The following is a 22,542-nucleotide window of genomic DNA, read 5'->3' as shown; positions in this document are numbered from 1 at the left end:
AATAAGATTGCTGGTGATGCTTTAACCACAGTTGGATGGGGGAGGGGTGCAGTAGAGTTATAATTCAAGGTTATTCTCAGAAGTTAAATAAGAACTTGATGGAGAAGGATAGCATTTTGTCTCTTCAAAGTCTCAGTGGATTTAAAAAATAGATCAAAAATAGGCAACGTACCTTAGTTATGAAAGACATCCCCAGGAATGAAGTTTGCAATTTTGACTAGGGTATTGACGAGGACAGAAGCAGGATTGCACATGAGTAAGGAATTTTAACCAAGTGAATGAAAGAACTGCGAAACAGCAATACTTCACAAGTTATGAAAAGATTGGGCAACAGCTGGTGAATCTGGATGGATTGATGTTGAGTTTTGTGATGATGTAGGTTGGGGTGAAAAGAGAATGCCAATCCCTAAAGAAGAAAGCATTAATTAAATCTGTTAGAATAGAGGTGAAAAGAGGCACTGTATGACTAAGAAATTAAAATGTTAGGCAGTGAATTTAGAGGACATTTGACCTTTGAGTAGATGCTTCAAAATTGGATGATTAAGGTATGAGTGGGAAGGTCTCTGAGAGAAACTAACGAAGTAATGGCAGCTGTTGCATATGGAGACTCAACCTGGAGACCAAAACATATATGAATTCATAGCAGTTGAGGTCAAAAGAGTGGGCGGATTTGGCAAACAGAATATTAAGAAAGTAGGGTTGGTATTGAAGTGACACAAATTTATTTCAACATGGAATCCTAACCACAGACACAGAGGCCCTTCATCCCATGAATCCATAATGAATTTGAACCCTAAACAATTGTCTTCGTTTATCAAAGAGAATTCTTGTTTCAGAATTAAGTAAATCCACTTTTAGAGCCAGGATTATTTTTTGGACAATTGTGTCCAATTAATTTTATTTTTAAAATGTTTTTGATGTTCCCTTGTGCAAAGTCGGAGGAAATATTTTTCTAGAGAAAGATAGTAAATTGGCTTGTAATTAAAGTTATACAATACATTATGGTCACAAATCTACATAAAGCAACAAGCATGTGCTAAATGTAAATGGAAAGTTACTGCAGTCTTGAATCATCAATTATGTATCAATAGTGAACCTGCTGAGGTATAAACAAATTCTCCACTATCAACAATAATCACTGAAGTGTACTGTGGCTGCAAATGATCAATTGATCAAGTTTAGCTTTGTGTGTATCCAATACCATACCCTTTTCATAAATAAATATATGTATATTAGAACTTCAACATCTCTAAAACTTAGCACCTCTTTCTTTTAACAGGTTCTTGGTATTGTTCAAAACATGAGTGTTTTCCAGTGTCCGAAGTGCAAACATGAGACTCACATATTTGGGGCTGAAGGAGCAAAAGAGCTGGCAGCAAAGCTTCAATTAGATGTCCTAGGTACAAAATTAACATACCTTTCATATTAAGTTGATTGAGGTGCAATGTGAATCTAAAAGCTGTTATGATCTTGCAACAGATTTCTAACCATACAAGATAACGTTATTTTGTCTTAAGAATTATGTTACATCATGTCTAGAAAATAAAACTGATTTATCTCTTTTTAGGTGATATTCCACTACATATAAATATAAGAGAAATGTCAGATAAAGGCCAACCTATTGTTGTATCTCATCCAGACAGTCCAGAGGTATGGTGCATTTTAATTAGAACTTTTTAATATTTTATTTCCTCCAATTAATCAATGCCAACAAAATCTCAATACTTAATATAGTACTATAATGTTTTTAGTATTGCATATCTCATTTAAACTTCAGAGAAAATTAGCAAATTATTTTGTATTTTGTGCTGAGAAGTTTAATGCTGAGAAATGCAGTGATACACTGTGACAGGAAGAATGAGAAAACAAAATGTAAACTAGAAGACAATTCTAAAAACATTTCCAGAACAAAAACCTGGGGTCAGTTTGCACAGTTAATTTGAAAGGGATTGAGAATTTTGAAAAGGGGTTAAAAACCATATGGCATACTGGTATTTAACAAATAGAGGCTCAGATTTCAAGAGTGAGAAAGTCTTGATGAACCTATATAAGACACGAGTTCAAGTAAAACTGGAGTATTGCATCCAGTTCTGGGTTCCACAGTTTATGGAAGATGGTAAAGGCAGAAAGGATTTACTAAAATTATGCTGGAGATGATGGGCTTTATTTATGAATAGAGACTGGAAAATCTGAGATTGAACTGAAGCAGTTATAAGGGGTTCTGAAAAGTAAAAACTAAATGGAGATAAACTGTTTCTGTTGGTGGAATGATTGAGAACCAGAGGTTGGGGAATGAACGTGGTTGACTGTGGTGGGGGGGGGGGGGGGTGTCTATGGAACATGTTGCTGAAAGAAATAGGTTGGATTGCTCTTATATGGAGCCAAATGGCCTTCTGGACTGTGATCAAATCAAGAAACATGGAATGTTAAAAGCTTCTATAGCCATAATTTCTGTGCCAAGTTCATCTCTATCAGTGAGACTACATAAAGTGATCTCTATCTAGCTCTGGAGTGCGCAAGGTGCTGGGTCTGTCAGGTTTGACTATACAGTAATAGCATGCTTGAAATAGAAATGTCAAATATTGATTGTCATCATCAAGATACATTCATCTCTAGACTTCCATAACAAAACAATGAGTAATACTCGAAGCCTAAGGAACACCATTGGTACAATGTACAGAGGTTTGTGACTTCTGATTAAAGGCATATGCTGCTTTGATGATGACAAATAATACATTGATTAACAATGCAGGACTCTTACAAAGACAGGTGTGAAGAAAGGGCCCGAAGGATCATTGGGGATCCGAGTCACACCAACCACAATCTATTCTAGCTGCTTCCATCTGGGAAACAGTACCACAGCATAAAAGCCAGGACCAACAGACTTCGGGACAGCTTCTTCCACCAGGCTATCAGACTGATTAACTCACGCTGATTTGAGTGTAAACAAGGTTAATTTTCTTAGATTAAGACATTTGAAAGATTGTAGGTTTAGTTTGATGACCTGTTCATTATTTCACAAACCATTTGCTTTTTTATTTATTCACTTATGGAATGTGGGCATCGCCAACCAAGCCAGCATTTATTGCCCATCCCTAATTGCCCTTGAGAAGGTGGTGATGAGCTGCCGCCTTGAACCGCTGCAGTCCAAGGTGTAGGTACACCCACTTTCCAGAGCTGGGTAAATACTCATGGCTCTGGAAAGTGGTCAAGTTGTGCAGCAACATTTTATTTCTGAACTACAATAATGTGCAAAAGTTGTCTGTGTGTGTGCGCGTGTGCGTATGTATACATAGTACTGTATTACTGTATTTGTCAATGTGAAGCAGAGAGCAAGTTTGTAAATCTAGCGGGAACAAACACTGTTGGGAATGATGAGGGTGGAATGCCACTGGAGGGTGGTGGCACAGATGCAGATAAAGAGTGCCAGGGGTGGGGTGGTGGCACAGATGCAGATAAAGAGTGCCAGGGGTGGGGGGGTGGCACAGATGCAGATAAAGAGTGCCAGGGGTGGGGGTGGTGGCACAGATGGCAGATAAAGAGTGCCAGGGGTAGGGCTGGCACAGATGGCAGATAAAGAGTGCCAGGGGTGGGTGGCACAGATGGCAGATAAAGAGTGCCAGGGGTGGGGGTGGTGGCACAGATGGCAGATAAAGAGTGCCAGGGGTAGGGCTGGCACAGATGGCAGATAAAGAGTGCCAGGGGTGGGGTGGCACAGATGCAGATAAAGAGTGCCAGGGGTGGACGGTGGCACAGATGGCAGATAGAGTGCCAGGGGTGGGGGTGGCACAGATGACAGATAAAGAGTGCCAGGGGTGGGGGTGGCACAGATGACAGATAAAGAGTGCCAGGGGTGGGGGTGGTGGCACAGATGGCAGATAGAGTGCCGGGGTGGGGGTGGCACAGATGGCAGATAAAGAGTCCTGGGGTGGGGGTGGCACAGATGGCAGATAGAGTGCCGGGGTGGGGGTGGCACAGATGGCAGATAGAGTGCCAGGGGTGGGGGGTGGCACAGATGCAGATAAAGAGTGCCAGGGGTGGGGGTGGTGGCACAGATGGCAGATAAAGTGCCAGGGGTGGGGATGGCATAGATGCAGATAAAGAGTGCCAGGGGTGGGGGTGGTGGCACAGATGCAGATAAAGAGTCCCGGGGTGTGGGTGGCACAGTTGGCAGATAAAGAGTCCCAGGGGTGGAGGTGGTGGCACAGATGCAGATAAAGAGTCCCAGGGGTGGGGGTGGTGGCACAGATGGCAGATAAAGTGCCAGGGGTGGGGATGGCACAGATGGCAGATAAAGTGCCAGGGGTGGGGATGGCACAGATGCAGATAAAGAGTCCCAGGGGTGGGGGTGGCACAGATGGCAGATAGAGTGCCGGGGTGGGGGGGGTGGCACAGATGCAGATAAAGAGTGCCAGGGGTGGGGGTGGCACAGATGCAGATAAAGAGTGCCAGGGGTTTGGGTGGTGGCACAGATGGCAGATAAAGAGTGCCAGGGGTGGGGTGGTGGCACAGATGGCAGATAAAGAGTGCCAGGGGTTTGGGTGGTGGCACAGATGGCAGATAGAGTGCCGGGGTGGGGGGGTGGCACAGATGCAGATAAAGAGTGCCAGGGGTGGGGGTGGCACAGATGCAGATAAAGAGTGCCAGGGGTTTGGGTGGTGGCACAGATGGCAGATAAAGAGTGCCAGGGGTGGGGTGGTGGCACAGATGCAGATAAAGAGTGCCAGGGGTGGGGGTGGCACAGATGCAGATAAAGAGTGCCAGGGGTTTGGGTGGTGGCACAGATGGCAGATAAAGAGTGCCAGGGGTGGGGTGGTGGCACAGATGGCAGATAAAGAGTGCCAGGGGTTTGGGTGGTGGCACAGATGGCAGATAGAGTGCCGGGGTGGGGGGTGGCACAGATGCAGATAAAGAGTGCCAGGGGTGGGGGTGGCACAGATGCAGATAAAGAGTGCCAGGGGTTTGGGTGGTGGCACAGATGGCAGATAAAGAGTGCCAGGGGTGGGGTGGTGGCACAGATGGCAGATAAAGAGTGCCAGGGGTTTGGGTGGTGGCACAGATGGCAGATAAAGAGTGCCAAGGGTGGGGTGGTGGCACAGATGGCAGATAAAGAGTGCCAGGGGTGAGGATGGCACAGATGCAGATAAAGAGTGCCAGGAGTGGGGGTGGTGGCACAGATGCAGATAAAGAGTCCCGGGGTGTGGGTGGCACAGTTGGCAGATAGAGTGCCAGGGGTGGTGGGAGTGGTGGCACAGATGCAGATAAAGAGTCCTGGGGTGGGGGTGGCACAGATGGCAGATAGAGTGCCGGGGTGGGGGTGGCACATATGGCAGATAGAGTGCCAGGGGTGGTGGGAGTGGTGGCACAGATGCAGATAGGTCCAGCCCTGAGACACCAGGCAAGGTCATTTGAGTCCAAACAATTGGTTGATTGATCATTACAAAATGTTTCTCAGGTTCTTCCCTTCTCCCTTCCCCTTTTTCCAACCATGATTCCCCTCTCCCTGTCCCTTTCCCACTCTCAGTCCACGAAAAAACCCCACATCAGAATCAGGATTATCATCACTCATGTATGCCATGTTTTCTTTTGTGGCAGCAATACATAACATTACTATTAAAATATCCTAGCTATATAAATGTGTCTAAGACTTTTGCATTGTACTGTTTGCTATCCTAGGGGTGTGTGAGCATTGATTGCTGAAGCACTCTGGTGATTGTCTTTCACAGTTCAGTCAAAATTCACCAATCTTTACTTCACACTTGCCCCTCCCAGTTTCACCTATCTTCTTTTGTTTCTTCCTCCCTTTCCCCCATCTTTTGCATCTACTCCTCATCTTTTTTTCCCCCAGTCCTGCTGAAGGGTCTCAACCCAAAATATCGACTGTACTCTTTACATAGTTGCTGCCTGGCCCGCTGATTTCTTCCAGCATTTTGTGTGTGTTCATTGAATTGACTTTATTTCTTACATCCTTCACATACATGAGTAAAAATCTTTACATTACGTCTCCGTCTAAATGTGCAGTCATAGTAATTTATAAGAAATAGAACAGTCAATGTAGCATAGAAATACACTCAAATCAGTCTGATTTAATCAGTCTGATGGCCTGGTGGAAGAAGCTGTCCTGGAGTCTGTTGGTCCTGGCTTTTATGCTGCTGTACCATTTCCTGGGTGGTAGAAACTGGAATAGATTGTGGATGGGATGACTTGGGTCCCAATGATTTTTCGGGCCCTTTTTTCACATATTTCTTTGTAAATGGCCTGAATAATGGGAAGTTCACAACTGCAGATGCGCTGGGCTGTCCGCACCACTCTCTGCAGAATCGTGCAATTAAGGGAAGTACAGTTCCCATACCAGGCAATGATGCAGCCAGCCAGGATGCTCTCAATTGTGCTCCTGTGGAAAGTTCTTAAGATTTGGGGGCCCATACCAAACTTTCTCAACTGTTTAAGGTGAAAGAGGCGCTGTTGTGCCTTTTTCACCACACAGCTGGTGTGTACAGACCACGTGAGGTTGTCGGTGATGTAGATGCCGAGGAACCTAAAGCTGTTCACCCTCTCAACCTCAGATCCATTGATGTCAATAGGGGTTAGCCTGTCTGCATTCCTCCTGTAATCCACAACCAGCTCCTTTGTTTTTGTGACATTGAGGGAGAGGTTGTTTTCTTGACACCACTGTGTCAGAGAGACAACTTCTTCCCTGTAGGCCACCTCGTTATTGTTTGAGATTTAGTGTCTTTGGCAAATTTAATTAGCAGATTGGAGCTGTGGATGGCGACAGAGTCATGGGTATACAGGGAGTAAAGGACAGGATTTAGTACACAGCTCTGAGGGGCTCCTGTGTTGAGAGACAGAGGGATGGAGGTGAGAAAGCCCACCCTTAACACCTGCCTGCGATCTGACTGGAAGTCCAGGATCCAACTACACAACGCAGAGTCAAGGCTGAGGTCTCTGAGCTTCGTGTTTAGTCTGGAGGGAATTATGGTGTTGAATTCTGAACTCTAGTCCAAGAACAGCATTCTCACATAAGCATCCTTCTTCTCCAGGTATATATGGATGGTACGTAGAGCAGTCGCTATTGTGTTGTCTTGTCGATCAGTTGTGTCAGTAGGCAAATTGTAGGGGGTCCAGTTTGGGTGGCAGCATGCTGCAGATGTAGTCCTTGATCAGCCTCTCAAAACGTTTAAAAACGCAAACACGAGAAAATCTGCAGATGCTGCAAATTCAAGCAACACACACAAAATGCTGGTGGAACACAGCAGGCCAGGCAGCATCTATAGGGAGAAGTACAGTTGACGTTTCGGGTCGGGACCCTTCGTCAGGACTAAGAGAAAAAAGAGATAGTAAGAGATTTGAAAGTGGGAGGGGGAGGGGGAGAACCGAAATGATAGGAGAAGACAGGAGGTGGAGGGATGAAGCTAAGAGCTGGAAAGCTGATTTACAAAAGGGATACAAGGCTAAAGAAGGGGGAAGTATCATAGGACAGAAGGCCTTGGAAGAAAGAAAGGGGGAGAGGAGCACCAGAGGAAAATGGAGAACAGGCAAGAAGTTATTGTGAGAGGGAAAGAGAGGGAAAAAATTATTAAAAATTAAAAATTAGGGATGGGGTAAGAAAGGGAGGAGGGGCATTAATAGAAGTTAGAGAAATCAATGTTCATGCCATCAGGTTGGAGGCTACCCAGACGGAATATAAGGTGTTGTTCCTCCAACCTGAGTGTGGCTTCATCTTGACAGTAGAGGAGGCCATGGATAGACATATCAGAATGGGAATGAGATGTGGAATTAAAAAGGTCCTACTCTAGATCCACAAACCTGCCTGTCTAGGTAGACCCATTGTCTCAGCTTGCTCCTACCCCATTGAACTCATTTCTGCATACCTTGACACTGTTTTATCCCCCCTTGTTCAGTCTCTTCCCACCTATGTTCAGGACACTTCTCACGCTTTGAATTTTTTCAATGATTTTAAGTTCCCTGGCCCCCACTGCCTTATTTTCACCATGGACATTCAGTCCATATATACCTCCATCCCCCACCAGGAAGGTCTCAAAGCTCTCCGCTTTTTTTGGATTCCAGACCTAACCAATTCCCCTCTACCACCACTCTCCTCCGTCTAGCAGAATTAGTTCTTACTCTCAATAATTTCTCCTTTGGCTCCTCCCACTTCCTCCAAACCAAAGGTGCAGCCATGGGCACCCACATGGGTCCCAATTATGCCTGCCTTTTTGTTGGCTTTGTGGAACAGTCCATGTTCCAAGCCTATACTGGTATCCGTTCCCCTCTTTTCCTTCACTACATCGATGACTGCATTGGCGCTGCCTCCTGCACACATGCTGAGCTTGTTGACTTCATTAACTTTGCCTCCAACTTTCACCCTGCCCTCAAATTTACCTGGTCTATTTCTAACAGCTCCCTCCCCTTTCCTGATCTTTCTGTCTCCATCTCTGGAGACGGCTTATCTACTGATATCTACTATAAGCCTACAAACTCTGACAGCTACCTGGACTGTTCCTCTTCCCACCCTGTCTGTTGCAAAAATGCTATCCCCTTCTCACAATTCCTCCGTCTCCGCTGCATCTGCTCCCAGGATGAGGCTTTTCATTCCAGAATGAAAGAGATGTCTTCCTTTTTTAAACAAAGGGGCTTCCCTTCTTCCACCATCAACTCTGCTCTCAAACGCATCTCTCCCATTTCTCACACATCTGCCCTCACCCCATCCGCCCGCCACCCCACTCGGGATAGGGTCCCCCTTGTCCTCACCTACCAGCCCACCAGCTCCGGATCCAACATATAATTCTCCGTAACTTCCGCCACCTCCAATGGGATCCCACTACCAAGCACATCTTTCCTTCCCCCCTCTTTCTGCTTTCCACAGGGATTGCTCCCTACACGACTCCCCTATCCATTCATCCCCCCCATCCCTTCCCACGGATCTCCCTTCTGGCACCTATCCTTGCAAGCGGAACAAATGCTACACCTGCCCTTACACTTCCTCCCTCACCACCATTCAGGGCCCCATACAGTCCTTCCAGGTGAGGCAACACTTCACCTGTGAGTCGGCTGGTGTGGTATACTGCGTCCAGTGCTCCCGGTGTGGCCTTTTATATATTGGTGAGACCCGATGCAGACTGGGAGACCATTTCGCTGAACACCTACGCTCTGTCCGCCAGAGAAAGCAGGATCTCCCAGTGGCCACACATTTTAATTCCACGTCCCATTCCCATTCTGATATGTCTATCCATGGCCTCCACTACTGTCAAGATGAAGCCACACTCAGGTTGGAGGAACAACACCTTATATACCGGCTGGGTAGCCTCCAACCTGATGGCATGAACATTGACTTCTCTAACTTCCGTTAATGCCCCTCCTCCCCTTCTAACCCCATCCCTGATGTTTTTAGTTTTTTTTTTCCCCCTCCCTTTTTTCTCTCTCTGCCCATCACTTTGCCTGTTCTCCGTCTCCCTCTGGTGCTCCCCTCCCCCTTTCTTTCTTCCTAGGCCTCCCGTCCCATGATCCTTTCCCTTCTCTAGCTCTGTATCCCTTTTGCCAGTCACCTTTCTGGCTCTCAGCTTCAACCCAACCCCTCCCGTCATCTCCTATCGTTTTGCATTTTCCCCTCCCCTTCCTACTTTCAAATCTCTTACTATCTTTCCTTTCAGTTAGTCCTGACGAAGGGAGTTAGCCCAAAACGTCAACAGTGCTTCTCCCTATAGATACTGCCTGGCCTGCTGCGTTCCACCAGCATTTTGTGTGTGTTGTGTGGAATTAAAATGTGTGGCCACTGGGGGATCCTGCTTTCTCTGGCGGACAGAGCGTAGGTGTTCAGCAAAATGGTCTCCTAGTCTGCGTCGGATCTCACCAATATATAGAAGACCACACCAGGAGCACCGGACACAGTATACCACACCAGCCGACTCACAGGTGAAGTGTCGCCTCACCTGGAATGACTGTCTAGGGCCCTGAACGGTGGTGAGGGAGGAAGTGTAAGGGTAGGTGTAGCACTTGTTCCACTTACAAGGATAAGTGCCAGGAAGGAGATCGGTGGGAAGAGATGGGGGGGAGGGGTGGGTTTACAAAACAATTGCTTATTATTGAGGTGAGTGTGACAGGATACCAGTTGTTCAGGCATTTTACCTTGGTCTTTTTTGGTACAGGGACAGTCGTGGATAATTTGAAGCAGTAGGGAGAGATTAAAAATGTTGTGCTGCGCACATCTTGAGTACACGCCCTGAGATGCTATCTGGTCCCGCAGCCTTGTGACTCATCGGAAACATCTGCGTACCTCAGCCTCAGAGATGACCAGGTTGCAGGTTGTAATGGTGGCTTTCCTTGGAGGCTCAGAGTTAATGACATTGAACTAAATATAAAAGCGATTGAGCTCATCTGGGAGAGAGGCCGCGATGTTGGCAGCACCACTGCGTTTGGCTTTGAAGTCTGCAGTGGTATGCAATCCTCACCACAAGTCAGATGTGCTATTGGTTGTGAATCTTGACTCAGTCTTGTCCCTGCATTCATTAGAAGAATGTGCTGTTTACATGAGACTCTGACTCGTTAATAGCTGATTGTCCTCTGAGCTTGTCCACACTAAAGACTGGAGTATCATTGATAATCAGTGTGTTTTTTCACTTCTTTTGTGGTAAATACGCATTTTTTACACTGACTTCTAAATGAATCTTTCAATCTAATTTGGACCCAGTAAGGCTGTTTAGCTGGTTAATGCACTGCATTTGCTACCTGAAGAACAGTATGTTCTTGACTGGAAGATGTTTGGAAGTTATGATTGGCCTCTGCAGTTGAATTGGTCATGGTTGTGAGAAGCCATTCAGTGAGGCATAACTTCTTGGTGGAGTACAATCTGAGCAACAGAGTACTGTCACTTTGGTTCCTTGGCCATTGAACCACATGGTGTGTGCTCTTCTCATGGCACGGTTATGGAGAATGCAACAAATAAAGAATTCAGCCTTCTCCTAGGTGTAGACACTGTAATCTTATCTTAATGACCCTAGTTCATGACATAATTACAACAGTGCTCAGAGAAATTGGGAGCAAAGGAAGGAAGAAATGTTGTAAACAACTTTGTGAGCTTTATAAATTGTGTAAACTGACAATTTCTGCGATTGCATAAAAACATATATATTTGCCTATTCAGCATACAATGTTGAACAGTGCAAAATGATTTCAGGGGCTTATTGTTTGCATTTTGAATTAAGCTTTTCTTAGTGTAGATGTTCTAAAGTTCTTTTGTCCAACCATGAACAAAGTTGAACTTAGAACTGTTTATCTGCTGAGCTTGCAAGTAGAATATCCTTGAATTACAAAAAGGATAAATGTTCTAAAAGCTGGATGAACTCAGCAGGTCGGACAGCATCCATTGAAAGAAGCAGTCAGCGTTTCAGGTCGAGACCCTTCGTCAGCTTTTTTGTACGTCTTGATTTAACCACAGCATCTGAAGTGTACTTTGTGTGGATAAATGTTCTCCTTCCACACATTTTGGGAAAATTCTCTTTATTTTCATTTCAGAAAGTTACATAAGTAGTGGATAGTTATAATAGAGATACAGTATTAATCAAAGATGTTATCTTGGAGAGGATTAAAAGTTAAATTCAGAAAATGCTAAATCTTTGACTGCCAGGGCAAATGTTAAAAACAGTATTTATCTAATGGCCAAACAGTTATGAAAGAACTGTTTAAACGTGTGATTTTAAGAATAATTTGAACGAAAACCAAAAAAACATGCTGCTTGAAATTAGAATTATCAGTACTTTAAGGCGAGAGTATATAGGGTTAATTTTTTTGTTGTTGGAGATGTCTCAAGGACCCAATCCTAAGACCATTGAATCTCTGTTTAAAGTAAGTTTATGGTGACTGATGACCAGTGATTTAACTATAACATTTTCATTATTCTTTGCCCTCCTATTAATAACTAATAAAATATAGCTTGTCAATTGGTGAATCAATGGTGCTGAATTTTCTATGGGGAATTGCATTTTGAGATGTGTTCAGAATTGCATTCTTTTTAATTGATGAGCTTGACAAATGATTGCCACAAGGAGTTACTTTTCAGAATATTTTCTTTGTGGCAGAAATGCATATCTGTAGTTTACCTAGCATGGTAGACTTAGCAGCTACTCTGCCCAATCTGCTGATAATAGTTTATTCACTTAACCATAGGCAAATTTTGAAGAATGTGTAGCTGTATGTACCTTTCAATTTTGCACTTAAGAAATAACCATCAGTACTGAATACCTAAATAAATCAAATAATTTTGTCTGATTTTTCTGTTACAGGCCAGTGCCTATCTGAAGCTTAGCGCTGAGGTGGTGAAAAGACTGCCAACACCTCTTACATGATCAGTGAGATGTTGCAGGCTGCAACACAATGTGTTTGAAATTGCTTTTTGTCTCAATTAGGCAAGTTAAATTCCTGCTGTGAAGACAGCTGCTGGACCAGATTTTAGCAGGTTAATGAAAACTGGAACACATGATGCCAACAGAAAATCTTGTGACGTTATAATGAATGTACTTGGAGCTATTAGGTTTCTTATCAAAATCGAGATTTAATTGTTGGTTCTAATGTGAAGTCACACCTTTTACTGACTACAGTCAAATGTGTATATTGTGTTATCTTAATAAATATAACATGTATTGAGAGTGCTATTTTTCAAAGAAACTCTGCAAGGAATTAATTAAATATTGCAATTTGTTTTCCCTTTTACCGATAGTTAACAAGAGTTAGATGACTTAAGTTCACTTCACTTGCTTAACTAAATCGTGTCCTTTTGTTGGTCTATACAACTTAATATGTTGATATCGTTGACTGCACAAACATTATCTAATAGTTATGTCCTAATAATTATTTCTGAAGACTTTTGATGAGAAGTTTTAAATTCACATTTCAGAATTAAGGGTGCATTTTCTGACTTGGAATACAAATCATTGAATAATGGGTATTATTTTAAATTTCCCCCTTTATATTTCTACCTTTGTTACTTTGTCTCTTTATAATTGATACCATTTTTGTTTTTTTGTTAATAAAGCATGTAATCTGTGGTTTTGTGAATTGCTGCAGAATGCACAATAAACTGGATGTTAAGCCAATTTAAATAACTTTTGAGTTCTAGGCACCATATTTTTTAGCAAAACTTAACATTTTGACAAAATAAAATGTATGATGAAATTGTATGTTACAGTATACTACCTTGAGATTCACTTGCTTATGACATTTACAGGAAAATAAATTCAATAGAACTTTATCAAAATTTATACATAAATGAAATTGTGCAAATAAAAAAAGCTGTAAAGTGAGTCTGTAGCTTGTGAAATCAGTTCAGTGTTGTGGGGAGTAAAGTTGTGAAGACTGGTTCAGGAATGTGATGGTTCTAGGGGAAGAATTGTTCCTGAAGCTGGTGGTATAGGATCTAAGGCTCCTGTACCTCCTGCTTGATTGTAGTAGTGAGAAAAGAATACGGCTTGGATGATGGGGTCCTTGATGATAGATGCTGCTTTCTTGTGGCAGCGCTTTGGAAGTTTGCTCATTGTTAGGAATGTTTTCCTTATAATAGATTGGGCCATATCTTCCACTTTCTGTTGTTCTTTTTGTTCCTGGTCATTGGTGTTTCTAATCCAGGCCATGATGCAACCTGTTAGAATACTCTCCACTGTGCATCTATAGAGGTTTGTCAAAGTTTTCCGAAGTGGGAATATTATTTTCTTTCTCTGTACACTAATATGTTAAAGAAAAGAACAGAATCAGAGTCATGTGTTTTTGTTAGATGAGTTTTTGCACATTGAGTATGATAATTCACAATACAATCTTCACGGATCATCCTAATTTGAATTAAACCTGCTAGATAAAGATAGTTATCCGTCTCCAAGCTTACTTCTTTGACAAGGACTCTCCTACCCCCACCGATGACCCCTTCTCCCATCTTCAACCCTCCTCCTCTTCATGGACACCCTGCTCTGGTCTTTTGCCTGCTCTGGATCTCTTTATTGCTAATTGCCGACGGGACATCTACCGTCTTGACTTCACCACACCCTGTTGCAATTCCAACCTCACTCCTTCCGAACACTCTGCTCTCCACTCCCTCTGCACCAATCCCAACCTCACTATAAAATCTGCTGATAAGGGGGGAGCTGTTGTTGTCTGGCGTACTGACCCCTACCTGGCCGAGGCACAGCGACAACTCTCTGATACCTCCTCTTATTTACCCCTTGATCATGACCCCACTAAGGAGCACCAGGCCACTGTCTCCTATACCATCACCAACCTTATCAGCTCTGGGGATCTCCCATCCACTGCCACCAACCTCATAGTTCTCACACCCCGCACTTCCCGTTTCTACCTCCTACCCAAGATCCACAAACCTGCTTGTCCAGGTAGACCTATTGTCTCAGCTTGCTCCTGCCCCACTGAACTCATTTCTGCATACCTTGACACTGTCTTATCCCCCTTATTCAATCTCTTCCCACCTATGTTTGTGACACTTCTCATGCTTTGAATTTTTTCAATGATTTTAAGTTCCCTGGCCCCCTCTGTCTTATTTTCACCATGGACGTCCAGTCCCTATATACCTCCATCCCCCACCGAGATGGTCTTGAAGCTCTTCGCTTTTTTTTGGATTCCAGACCTAACCAATTCCCCTCTACCACCACTGTCCTCCGTCTAGCAGAATTAATTCTTACTCTCAATAATTTCTCCTTTGGCTCCTCCCACTTTCTCCAAACCAAGGGTGTAGTCATGGGCACCTGTATGGGTTCCAGTTATGCCTGCCTTTTTGTTGGCTTTGTGGAACAGTCCATGTTCCAAGTCTATACTGGTATCCATCCCCCTCTTTTCCTTCGCTACATCGACGACTGCATTGGCGCTGCCTCTTGCACGCAGGTTGAGCTCGTCGACTTCATTAACTTTGCCTCCAACTTTCACCCTGCCCTCAAATTTACCTGGTCCATTTCCGACATCTCCCTCCCCTTTCTTGATCTTTCTGTCTCCATCTCTGGAGACGGCCTATCTACTGATATCTACTATAAGCCTACTGACTCTCACAGCTACCTGGACAAAAGGGCTTCCCTTTGTCCACCATTAACTCTGCTCTCAAACGCATCTCTCCCATTTCCTGCACATCTGCCCTCACCCCATCCACCCACCACCCCACTCGGGATAGGGTTCCCCTTGTCCTTACCTACCACCCCACCAGCCTCCAGGTCCAACGTATAACTTCTCCGTAACTTCCACCACCTCCAACAGGATCCCACTACCAAACACATTTTTCCCTCTCCCCCCCCCTTCTGCTTTTTGCAGGGATCACTCCCTACGCGACTCCCTTGTCCACTCGTCCCCCCCATCCCTTCCCACTGATCTCCCTCCTGGCACTTATCCTTGTAAACGGAACAAGTGCTACACCTGCCCTTACACTTCCTCCCTCACCACCATTCAGGGCCCCAGACAGTCCTTCCAGGTGAGGCGACACTTCACCTGTGAGTCGGCTGGTGTGGTATACTGCGTCCAGTGCTCCCGGTGTGGCCTTTTATATATTGGTGAGATCCGACACAGACTGGAAGACTGTTTTGTGGAACACCTACACTCAGTCCGCCAGAAAAAACAGGATCTCCCAGTGGCCACACATTTTAATTCCACGTCCCATTCCCATTCTGATATGTCTATCCATGGCCGCCTCTATTGTCAAAATGAATCCAAACTCAGGTTGGAGGAACAACACCTTATAGACCAGCTGGGTAGCCTCCAACCTGATGGCATGAACATTGACTTCTCTAACTTCTGTTAATGCCCCTCCTCCCCTTCTTACCCCATCCCTGACATATTTAGTTGTTTGCCTGTTCTCCATCTCCCTCTGGTGCTACCCATCCTCCTTTCTTTCTCCTGAGGCCTCCCGTCTCATGATCCTTTCCCTTCTCCAGCTCTGTATCACTTTCGCCAATCACCTTTCCAGCTCTTAGCTTCATTCCACCACCTCTGGTCTTCTCCTATCATTTCGCATTTCCCCCTCCCCCCACTACTTTCAAATCTCTTACTATCTTTCCTTTCAGTTAGTCCTGACGAAGGGTCTCGGCCCGAAACGTCGACAGCACTTCTCCCTATAGATGCTGCCTGGCCTGCTGTGTTCCACCAGCATTTTGTGTGTGTTGTTTGAATTTCCAGCATCTGCAGATTTCCTCGTGTTTGCAGATAAAGATAGTTGCTTACTTTTATTTTTGAAACTCTGTCAGTTCTATATTTCTTTTGGCATCCTTTTGTCTTCTGGTTATTTTGGCACATGATCTGTTCTTTTAAAAACCTTCTGCTGTTAATGTTGAAGTGTCTGACTCCGTGACATTTGTGAAAGGTCACAAGGTTTTCCAAAACTCTCAATAGGTTGTCTTTCTGTATTCATTAAATTGGTTTATTTCCTTTGTTTTTCTGTTCAAAAGGCAATCCATTCAATGGAAACAACCAGTGAAATATACTGTATCCTTTCAAAATAAGGTTTGGTTCCTCTTCAAGGCTGCCTTGGAGCAGATCGATACCCAAACAAAATTAAATAGCCAGTTTATTTTAAGAATACTTGTCTATCTTTTGTTCCATAGTTTAATGAAGTGTAATATAAAAACTATACAGGAAATATTTTCAGCACTCAGATAATAGATACTGGCTGGCAATTAAAAAAATAACTTATTCATTATTCCTTGTGGTAAATTAAGGCAAACTATTGTTAGTAAGCATGAAATTATAAACATTTCTTAATCAGCTCCCATTGCTGGCTGGCTGTTTTTAGGAACAAAACTAGAAAGTACTGGTAGCACTTAACAGTCCAAGTGAGATCGGTGGAAGGAGAAACAGAGTTAATGTTTAAGATTGAAGGCCCTTCATTGGAACAGGAGAAGTGAGAAAATGACTTGTGCAGGGAGAGGGAGGAAAGAATGAGAAGAACAGAGGGAATGTATGTGATGGATGAGATAAGGATAACCCAAGATATAAATGACAATTCTTCTATGGATCAGTCTGCATGAATGCTTTGGAATTAATTTCAGCCCTTCTCTATTAGTATGTTCTAAGGATATCATATTCATTACGTATAATTTCTGTTCCAAATTATACTTTTTTTAAATGATACATGTCCAATTGTATGTTTAACTAGAGCAGTGTACCATCTAGTCTGTGATATCCTTCAGCTGGGGGATAATTATTATTGAAGCAGAAAATGCTGGAAGTGTTCAATGAAGTTAGACTCACATTTTGGACTCTGTTTTCCTTCCAATTAATTTTATGTTTCGGAGTTACATAACAGTGGTGATGATTTTTTAAAATGAACCCAAGATGATGACCTTCCTGCTGAAGCACAGTGAGACGTTTAAGTTCTTGTTTTTTAAAAAAAAACACATCAATTTGGCTTTGAAAAAGGAGATGGTTGAACTTTTTTTTTAAAAAAGGCAGAAAACAGACAAATTTGTGGGTTCATACTGTGAGTACCAGGTGATAATAATTATGAATAAAAATAAAGCAGAAATGGCCAGCTACATCAGAAAGAGATGCACTTGATTGCTCATTGATTACTGGGTCATGTATACTAATTCTGCTTCTATGTCTTATGGTCTAATTGAGCAGTATTTTGAAGCAAATGAAATAACCAAGGAGAAGTGAGTGCCAGCTTGGCTGAGTGCATTGTGTTTAAAGGCATACAGTTTGCTTGGAAGTTTTACTGCTCCAATTAATCCAGCTGAAATGAGCTTTTCTAATATTAAAAGTAATGCAGGAACATTTAGATCTAAAGTGATTGTTGATTGCAGAATGCTTTAGGTTTCATAAGTGGAATCACAAGGAAGAGGAGTCCATTTCAGTGTACATGGCTGAATTGAAGAAGTTGAGCATTGTTGGTTCAGTGATGAGCTTAATGATCATTGAGAGATCATTTAGTTTGTGGAATCTTACAAGAAAGCATTCAACCATATTCATGCAGCTACAAAGAAGGCACAACAGTTGCTATTTTTCATTTTGAGTTTGATGAGTTTTGGTATGTCACCAAAAGATCCTCACAAACTTCCACAGATGTACTGTGGAGATTATTTTAACTGGCTGTATCACTGTCTGGTTTGGGGGACAGGGGGTGGAGAGGTCGGCATCCACCATAAGGGACCCCTATCACCCTGGATGTACACTGTTCTCATTGCTACCATCAGGAAGGAGGCACAGGAGAATAAAGACACACACTTGATAATTCAGGAACAACTTCTTCCCCTCTGCCATTGATATCTGAATGGACATTGAACCCATAAACACTACCTCACTTTTTTTTTGCACTACTTATTTCATTTCTACATATTTACTGTAATTCAGTTTTTTCTCTCATGTATTGTACTGCTGCCAAAAAGACAACAAATTTCACAACATATGCTGGTGATATTAAACCTGATTCTGTTTCTGATTTAAAAAATAGCTCCTAACTGAAGCATAACTGACATTTAAAACAGCAGTTGAAATAACTGTTTCAATGGAAACAACAGACAGAGACACAATTGAGTTTCAGTCAGAAATGAAAGTGAGCATGAACAAAATTGCAGGGTCTGAATAGAAACCAACCTGGCCAAACAAATTGTGTTACTACTATGGCAGGGACTGGCATACACCAGAACAACGCAGGTTTAAAGGTGACACTGGCAGAAAATGTAACAAAGTAGGACACATACAAAGAGCATGTTGGGCAGACAAGAATAAATTACACAGGGCAGAGAAGATGAAAAGCCAAGTTGCAATTTCAAAAAGAGTGCTAATCTGCATGAAGTTGATAAAAAAAAAATCTGATACTGATAAATGTGACTCAGGACTGGTTAGCTTTAAGATTTACAATGTGAAAATAAACAATAGATAAACAATATGGCTTACAGCAGAAGTGAATGGCAAATTAAAATGAAATTGGACACTGGCTCAGTTGTTTCAGTCATTCCACAAAATACATTTGAACAGCATTTTAAAGATGCTGAACTGAAATCTGTAGATACCCAACTAAGAATTTATACTGGAGAAAAGATAATTCTTGTGGAAATAACATAACAGTGAAATACAGCAACCAAAATACCTCATTAAGCTTGTATGTGGTAAAAGCAAGAGGGCCAGCATTGTTAGGACATGATCAGCTGAGACAACTACAAATTGATTGGCGATTGATTCAGAATTTGCATGCCATATCCCCTGCAATCGAGTCAACTGAAAATGAATTAAGAAAGGTAATGGATGCTGCCACAACTGTCTCCATGCTGTACACCATTAACTATTGCCCAATTGAGGGCAAATAGGTGTTACTGCCTCTGTGCCTCTGGTTGGAAAACAGAGGACTCATGAAAATGATGAAAGCAATGGTCCAACTACAACAGATCTTATAGACAAGGTATCTGAGAAAGCTTCTGATATGTTAATTAGGCAGTTACTTGTGAAATGTGGCTTGGTTTTAAGCTGGAAGAGAGTTCAAGGAGCTTCAGGAAAGTTGCATCCATTATAGTTATTGCATGAATTTCAAGTGGGAATCAAAAAACTGTTCATAAGAGAAGATACAAAGACCAAAACCCAGCTGGATGAATGAAAAACCAAAAAGAAAGGAGTCAATGGATATACAAAAACAGGATTCATCAGATGATGTTGAGGATGTGGAAACCAAGAGGAGACATCAAATTGTAAAGGGACTAATAAAAGGGTTAATAGAGTACTCCAGGGAACTAAATGGACCTTCACAAAATCAAGATGAACATCCTAGAAAGAAAAAAAGGTAGAAGAAAGAGAAAGCAATGAAAGAGAGAAGGAACATAAGAAAGAAAAATAATAGGAACAAGAGCAAAATCATGATACGGATCATAAGTGAAACAAGGATTGAAATAGATCATGAGAGAAAAGCTGAAAAAAGGAGAAGAAAGGTGACCAGAGCTGTCAGAACCATTTCCTGCAGTCACAGGAGTTAACTCCTACAATGACCACAGAGAAGGTCCCAAAGGATGAAATTGTTTTCACAGCCACAAATCGTCAGACATCATAAATGGCAAATATCATTACACCACCACGTGATACATGTGCGCCTCACTTAAAGTAAAAGCAAAGTTAGACTCTCATCCTTCCAATTAGTTTTATGTTTTAGGGTTATAAAATGTAACTATTTGAATGTCCTAATGTGGGAATGTGGAATTCTTTGCCAGGGACAGCTCTGAAGGCCAAGTCTTTATGTATATTTAACGCAGAGGTTGATAGATTCTTGATTGGTTAGGGCATGAAGGGTTACGGGAAGAAGGCAGGAGACTGGGGCTGAGAGGAAAATTGGATCAGCCATGATGAAATACTGGAGCACACTCAATTCAATGGGCCAAATAGCCTAATTCTGTTCTATATCTTATGGTCTTATTTTCATAGTGTGTCACAACTCAGTAGGAAGCATTGCAGGAAAGACTTCTCTTAAAGTGGCACTTACCATGAATATTCTATCTCTTTTACTTCCTTGAACAATAAGATCTCTTGTCCAAGGAACAAGTTATTGTGAAATTATAGGGTTTCTAAGATGAAGACTTTAAAAAAAATCTTTCTAGATAAAAATAAAGAAAAATTTCTCAGGTGGAGAGATGTTGCCCCACCCACTCATGCTCAATGGCTTAATGATATTATGTCCTGTTTAGACCTTGAAAAGATTCATTATTCACTTCTCAATTCGGACATAAAGTTTCATAAGGTGTGGGGACCTTTTCTTGAATACTTCCATAAGTCCTCTTTAGATTAAGTTTATTCTTTTTCTCTGTACCATAACCCCTTACTTTCAGCTTTCTCTTTCTGTAAGTTTTACAGTTTTTTTGATGGGAATTACATTACAGTTTTGGTAGTAGTCATTATATTTTATATATATATATACAGCTCTGTGGGGATGAATGCTCTGATTAACTTTTCTTTTACATATTGTAATGGTTGGCCTGGAGTTTTGTAGTGGGAGGGTGGGGAGGATACTAACTTTATATGATTTTATTTTGGGTGCTTTTTCCTTTTTGTTATGAATTATATATTAGATACATTTGTTTTGCACTGTATTAATCTTCATTTTGTTGATGGTTTTTTTGTAGTTGTACTGTAGAAACATAAAAAAATTAATTTAAAAAAAATAAAGAAAAACTATTCTAAGAAATGTAAGCTTGAACTTTAAATTCTGGGGAAAAGTGAATAATTTGTACTGGTAATTGCATCAGCTTTTTCTTAGGCAATCTCATGGGCTTAAGGAGAATATGTTTCCATTCCAGTAATTTTTTTTTTTGGTTCCAAGAACTCTTCCACAACTGAGTCAGAAGTTATCTCACAAGACTGGCAGTTGGGTAATTTGTGAAGTGATGAATTTTTAAGCAGAGGTGTGGACTGTTGATTCTCAAAACCATTCCAAAAGTTCCTCCTTCATTTCTGTGGTCATGACCCAGGGATCACCAGGATAAAGTGATTGCTTGGAAGAGTGGGGTCAGATGTTCAAGCAAAATGGCCTGCCAAATGAAGTTGATATGTACTTAAATCCTCTTTGCTGGGGATGTTGGCTTGTGAAGAATACTAATGCTGGTTCACTTATCCTCCTGGTTATCCTGGTGTAATTGTTTTTCCATTTGAATGGTTTTGGTGAATTGATTCTCCAGCAGGAGAAATGCCAACTGTGATTCTTGGTCTCATTAACACAAAGTCAGTGGAGCCATGGCAAACCTTTGAATAAAATAGAGGTTGACTTAAATCCTTTTAAACATTTAAGTATGTTTCAACCACCTACCATCCTTCATCGCCAAAATTATGTTTGCACCTCTATTTGCTCAGATGATAAAGTGGTTTTCAATGTTCCCTTCAAGTTCTCATGCCTTAGAGTGGAATGATAGATGCTACTCCATTAAAGTTATTCATGGAATTAAATTGTACAAAGGAGAAGTTTTTCAACCTCCTCAACCAATTCCACATATGCTCTTCTTCAACATTTTCACCTGATGGTCCAATTGGACTTTCAGTGAGAAAGTTGAAGTACATTTTATTAGCACTGGAATAAACTAATTAAATTTACAGTTAGAAGTTCAAAAACAACTATGCTTTAAACATACATTGCAGTTTTTAAAATTGCAGAAATCCTTTGTTTTTACCATCTAAGTTTTTAGAGTTTTATTTCCATTTTTATGAAATCTAATTCTGTTTATTTGCTATTGTCATAGCCATTTAAGGATTGATTAGTGTTCTTGACAAAAACCTATTTGTTAGCCTGTTTCTTTGTAGCCTTGAGTAATAAATCTAAAATAGGGACTAAAGCTAATAAATTGAGTATTTACAAGCAGAAGAAAATCTGCAGATGCTGGAACTCCAAGCAACACCCAAAATGCTGGAGGAACTCAGCAGGCCAGGCAGCATCAATGGAAAAGAATAAACAGTCGACATTTTAGGCTGAGACTCTTCATCAGGACTGGACAAAAAAAGATGGGAAGTTCAAGCAAGAAGATCGAGGGGAATGGAAAAGGAAGTGCAAGGTGGTAGATGACAGGTGAAACTGGGAGGGGGAGGGGTGAAGTAAAGGACTGG

At 42.1% G+C, this 22,542-nt stretch overlaps 1 protein-coding gene across 4 annotated transcripts in view; it reads left to right on the top strand.

The window, feature by feature from the left end:
* The window catches only part of nubpl (nucleotide binding protein-like), a 59,506-nt gene extending 46,208 nt beyond the window's left edge, over window positions 1-13,298 (top strand). For all 4 annotated transcript variants that reach the window (XM_073040050.1, XM_073040052.1, XM_073040049.1 and 1 more), the window contains 3 exons: window positions 1,280-1,400; window positions 1,568-1,650; window positions 12,282-13,298. In XM_073040050.1, the coding sequence (XP_072896151.1) occupies window positions 1,280-1,400; window positions 1,568-1,650; window positions 12,282-12,344 (267 nt within the window). In that variant the 3' untranslated portion in view covers window positions 12,345-13,298. The remainder of the gene's footprint in view (window positions 1-1,279; window positions 1,401-1,567; window positions 1,651-12,281) is intronic.
* Window positions 13,299-22,542: the final 9,244 nt, after the last annotated feature.

This window comes from Hemitrygon akajei, chromosome 3 (assembly GCF_048418815.1).
Source record: "Hemitrygon akajei chromosome 3, sHemAka1.3, whole genome shotgun sequence".
Classification (NCBI taxonomy): Eukaryota; Metazoa; Chordata; class Chondrichthyes; order Myliobatiformes; family Dasyatidae; genus Hemitrygon; species Hemitrygon akajei.
This window is presented reverse-complemented; position numbering and strand designations above follow the sequence as displayed.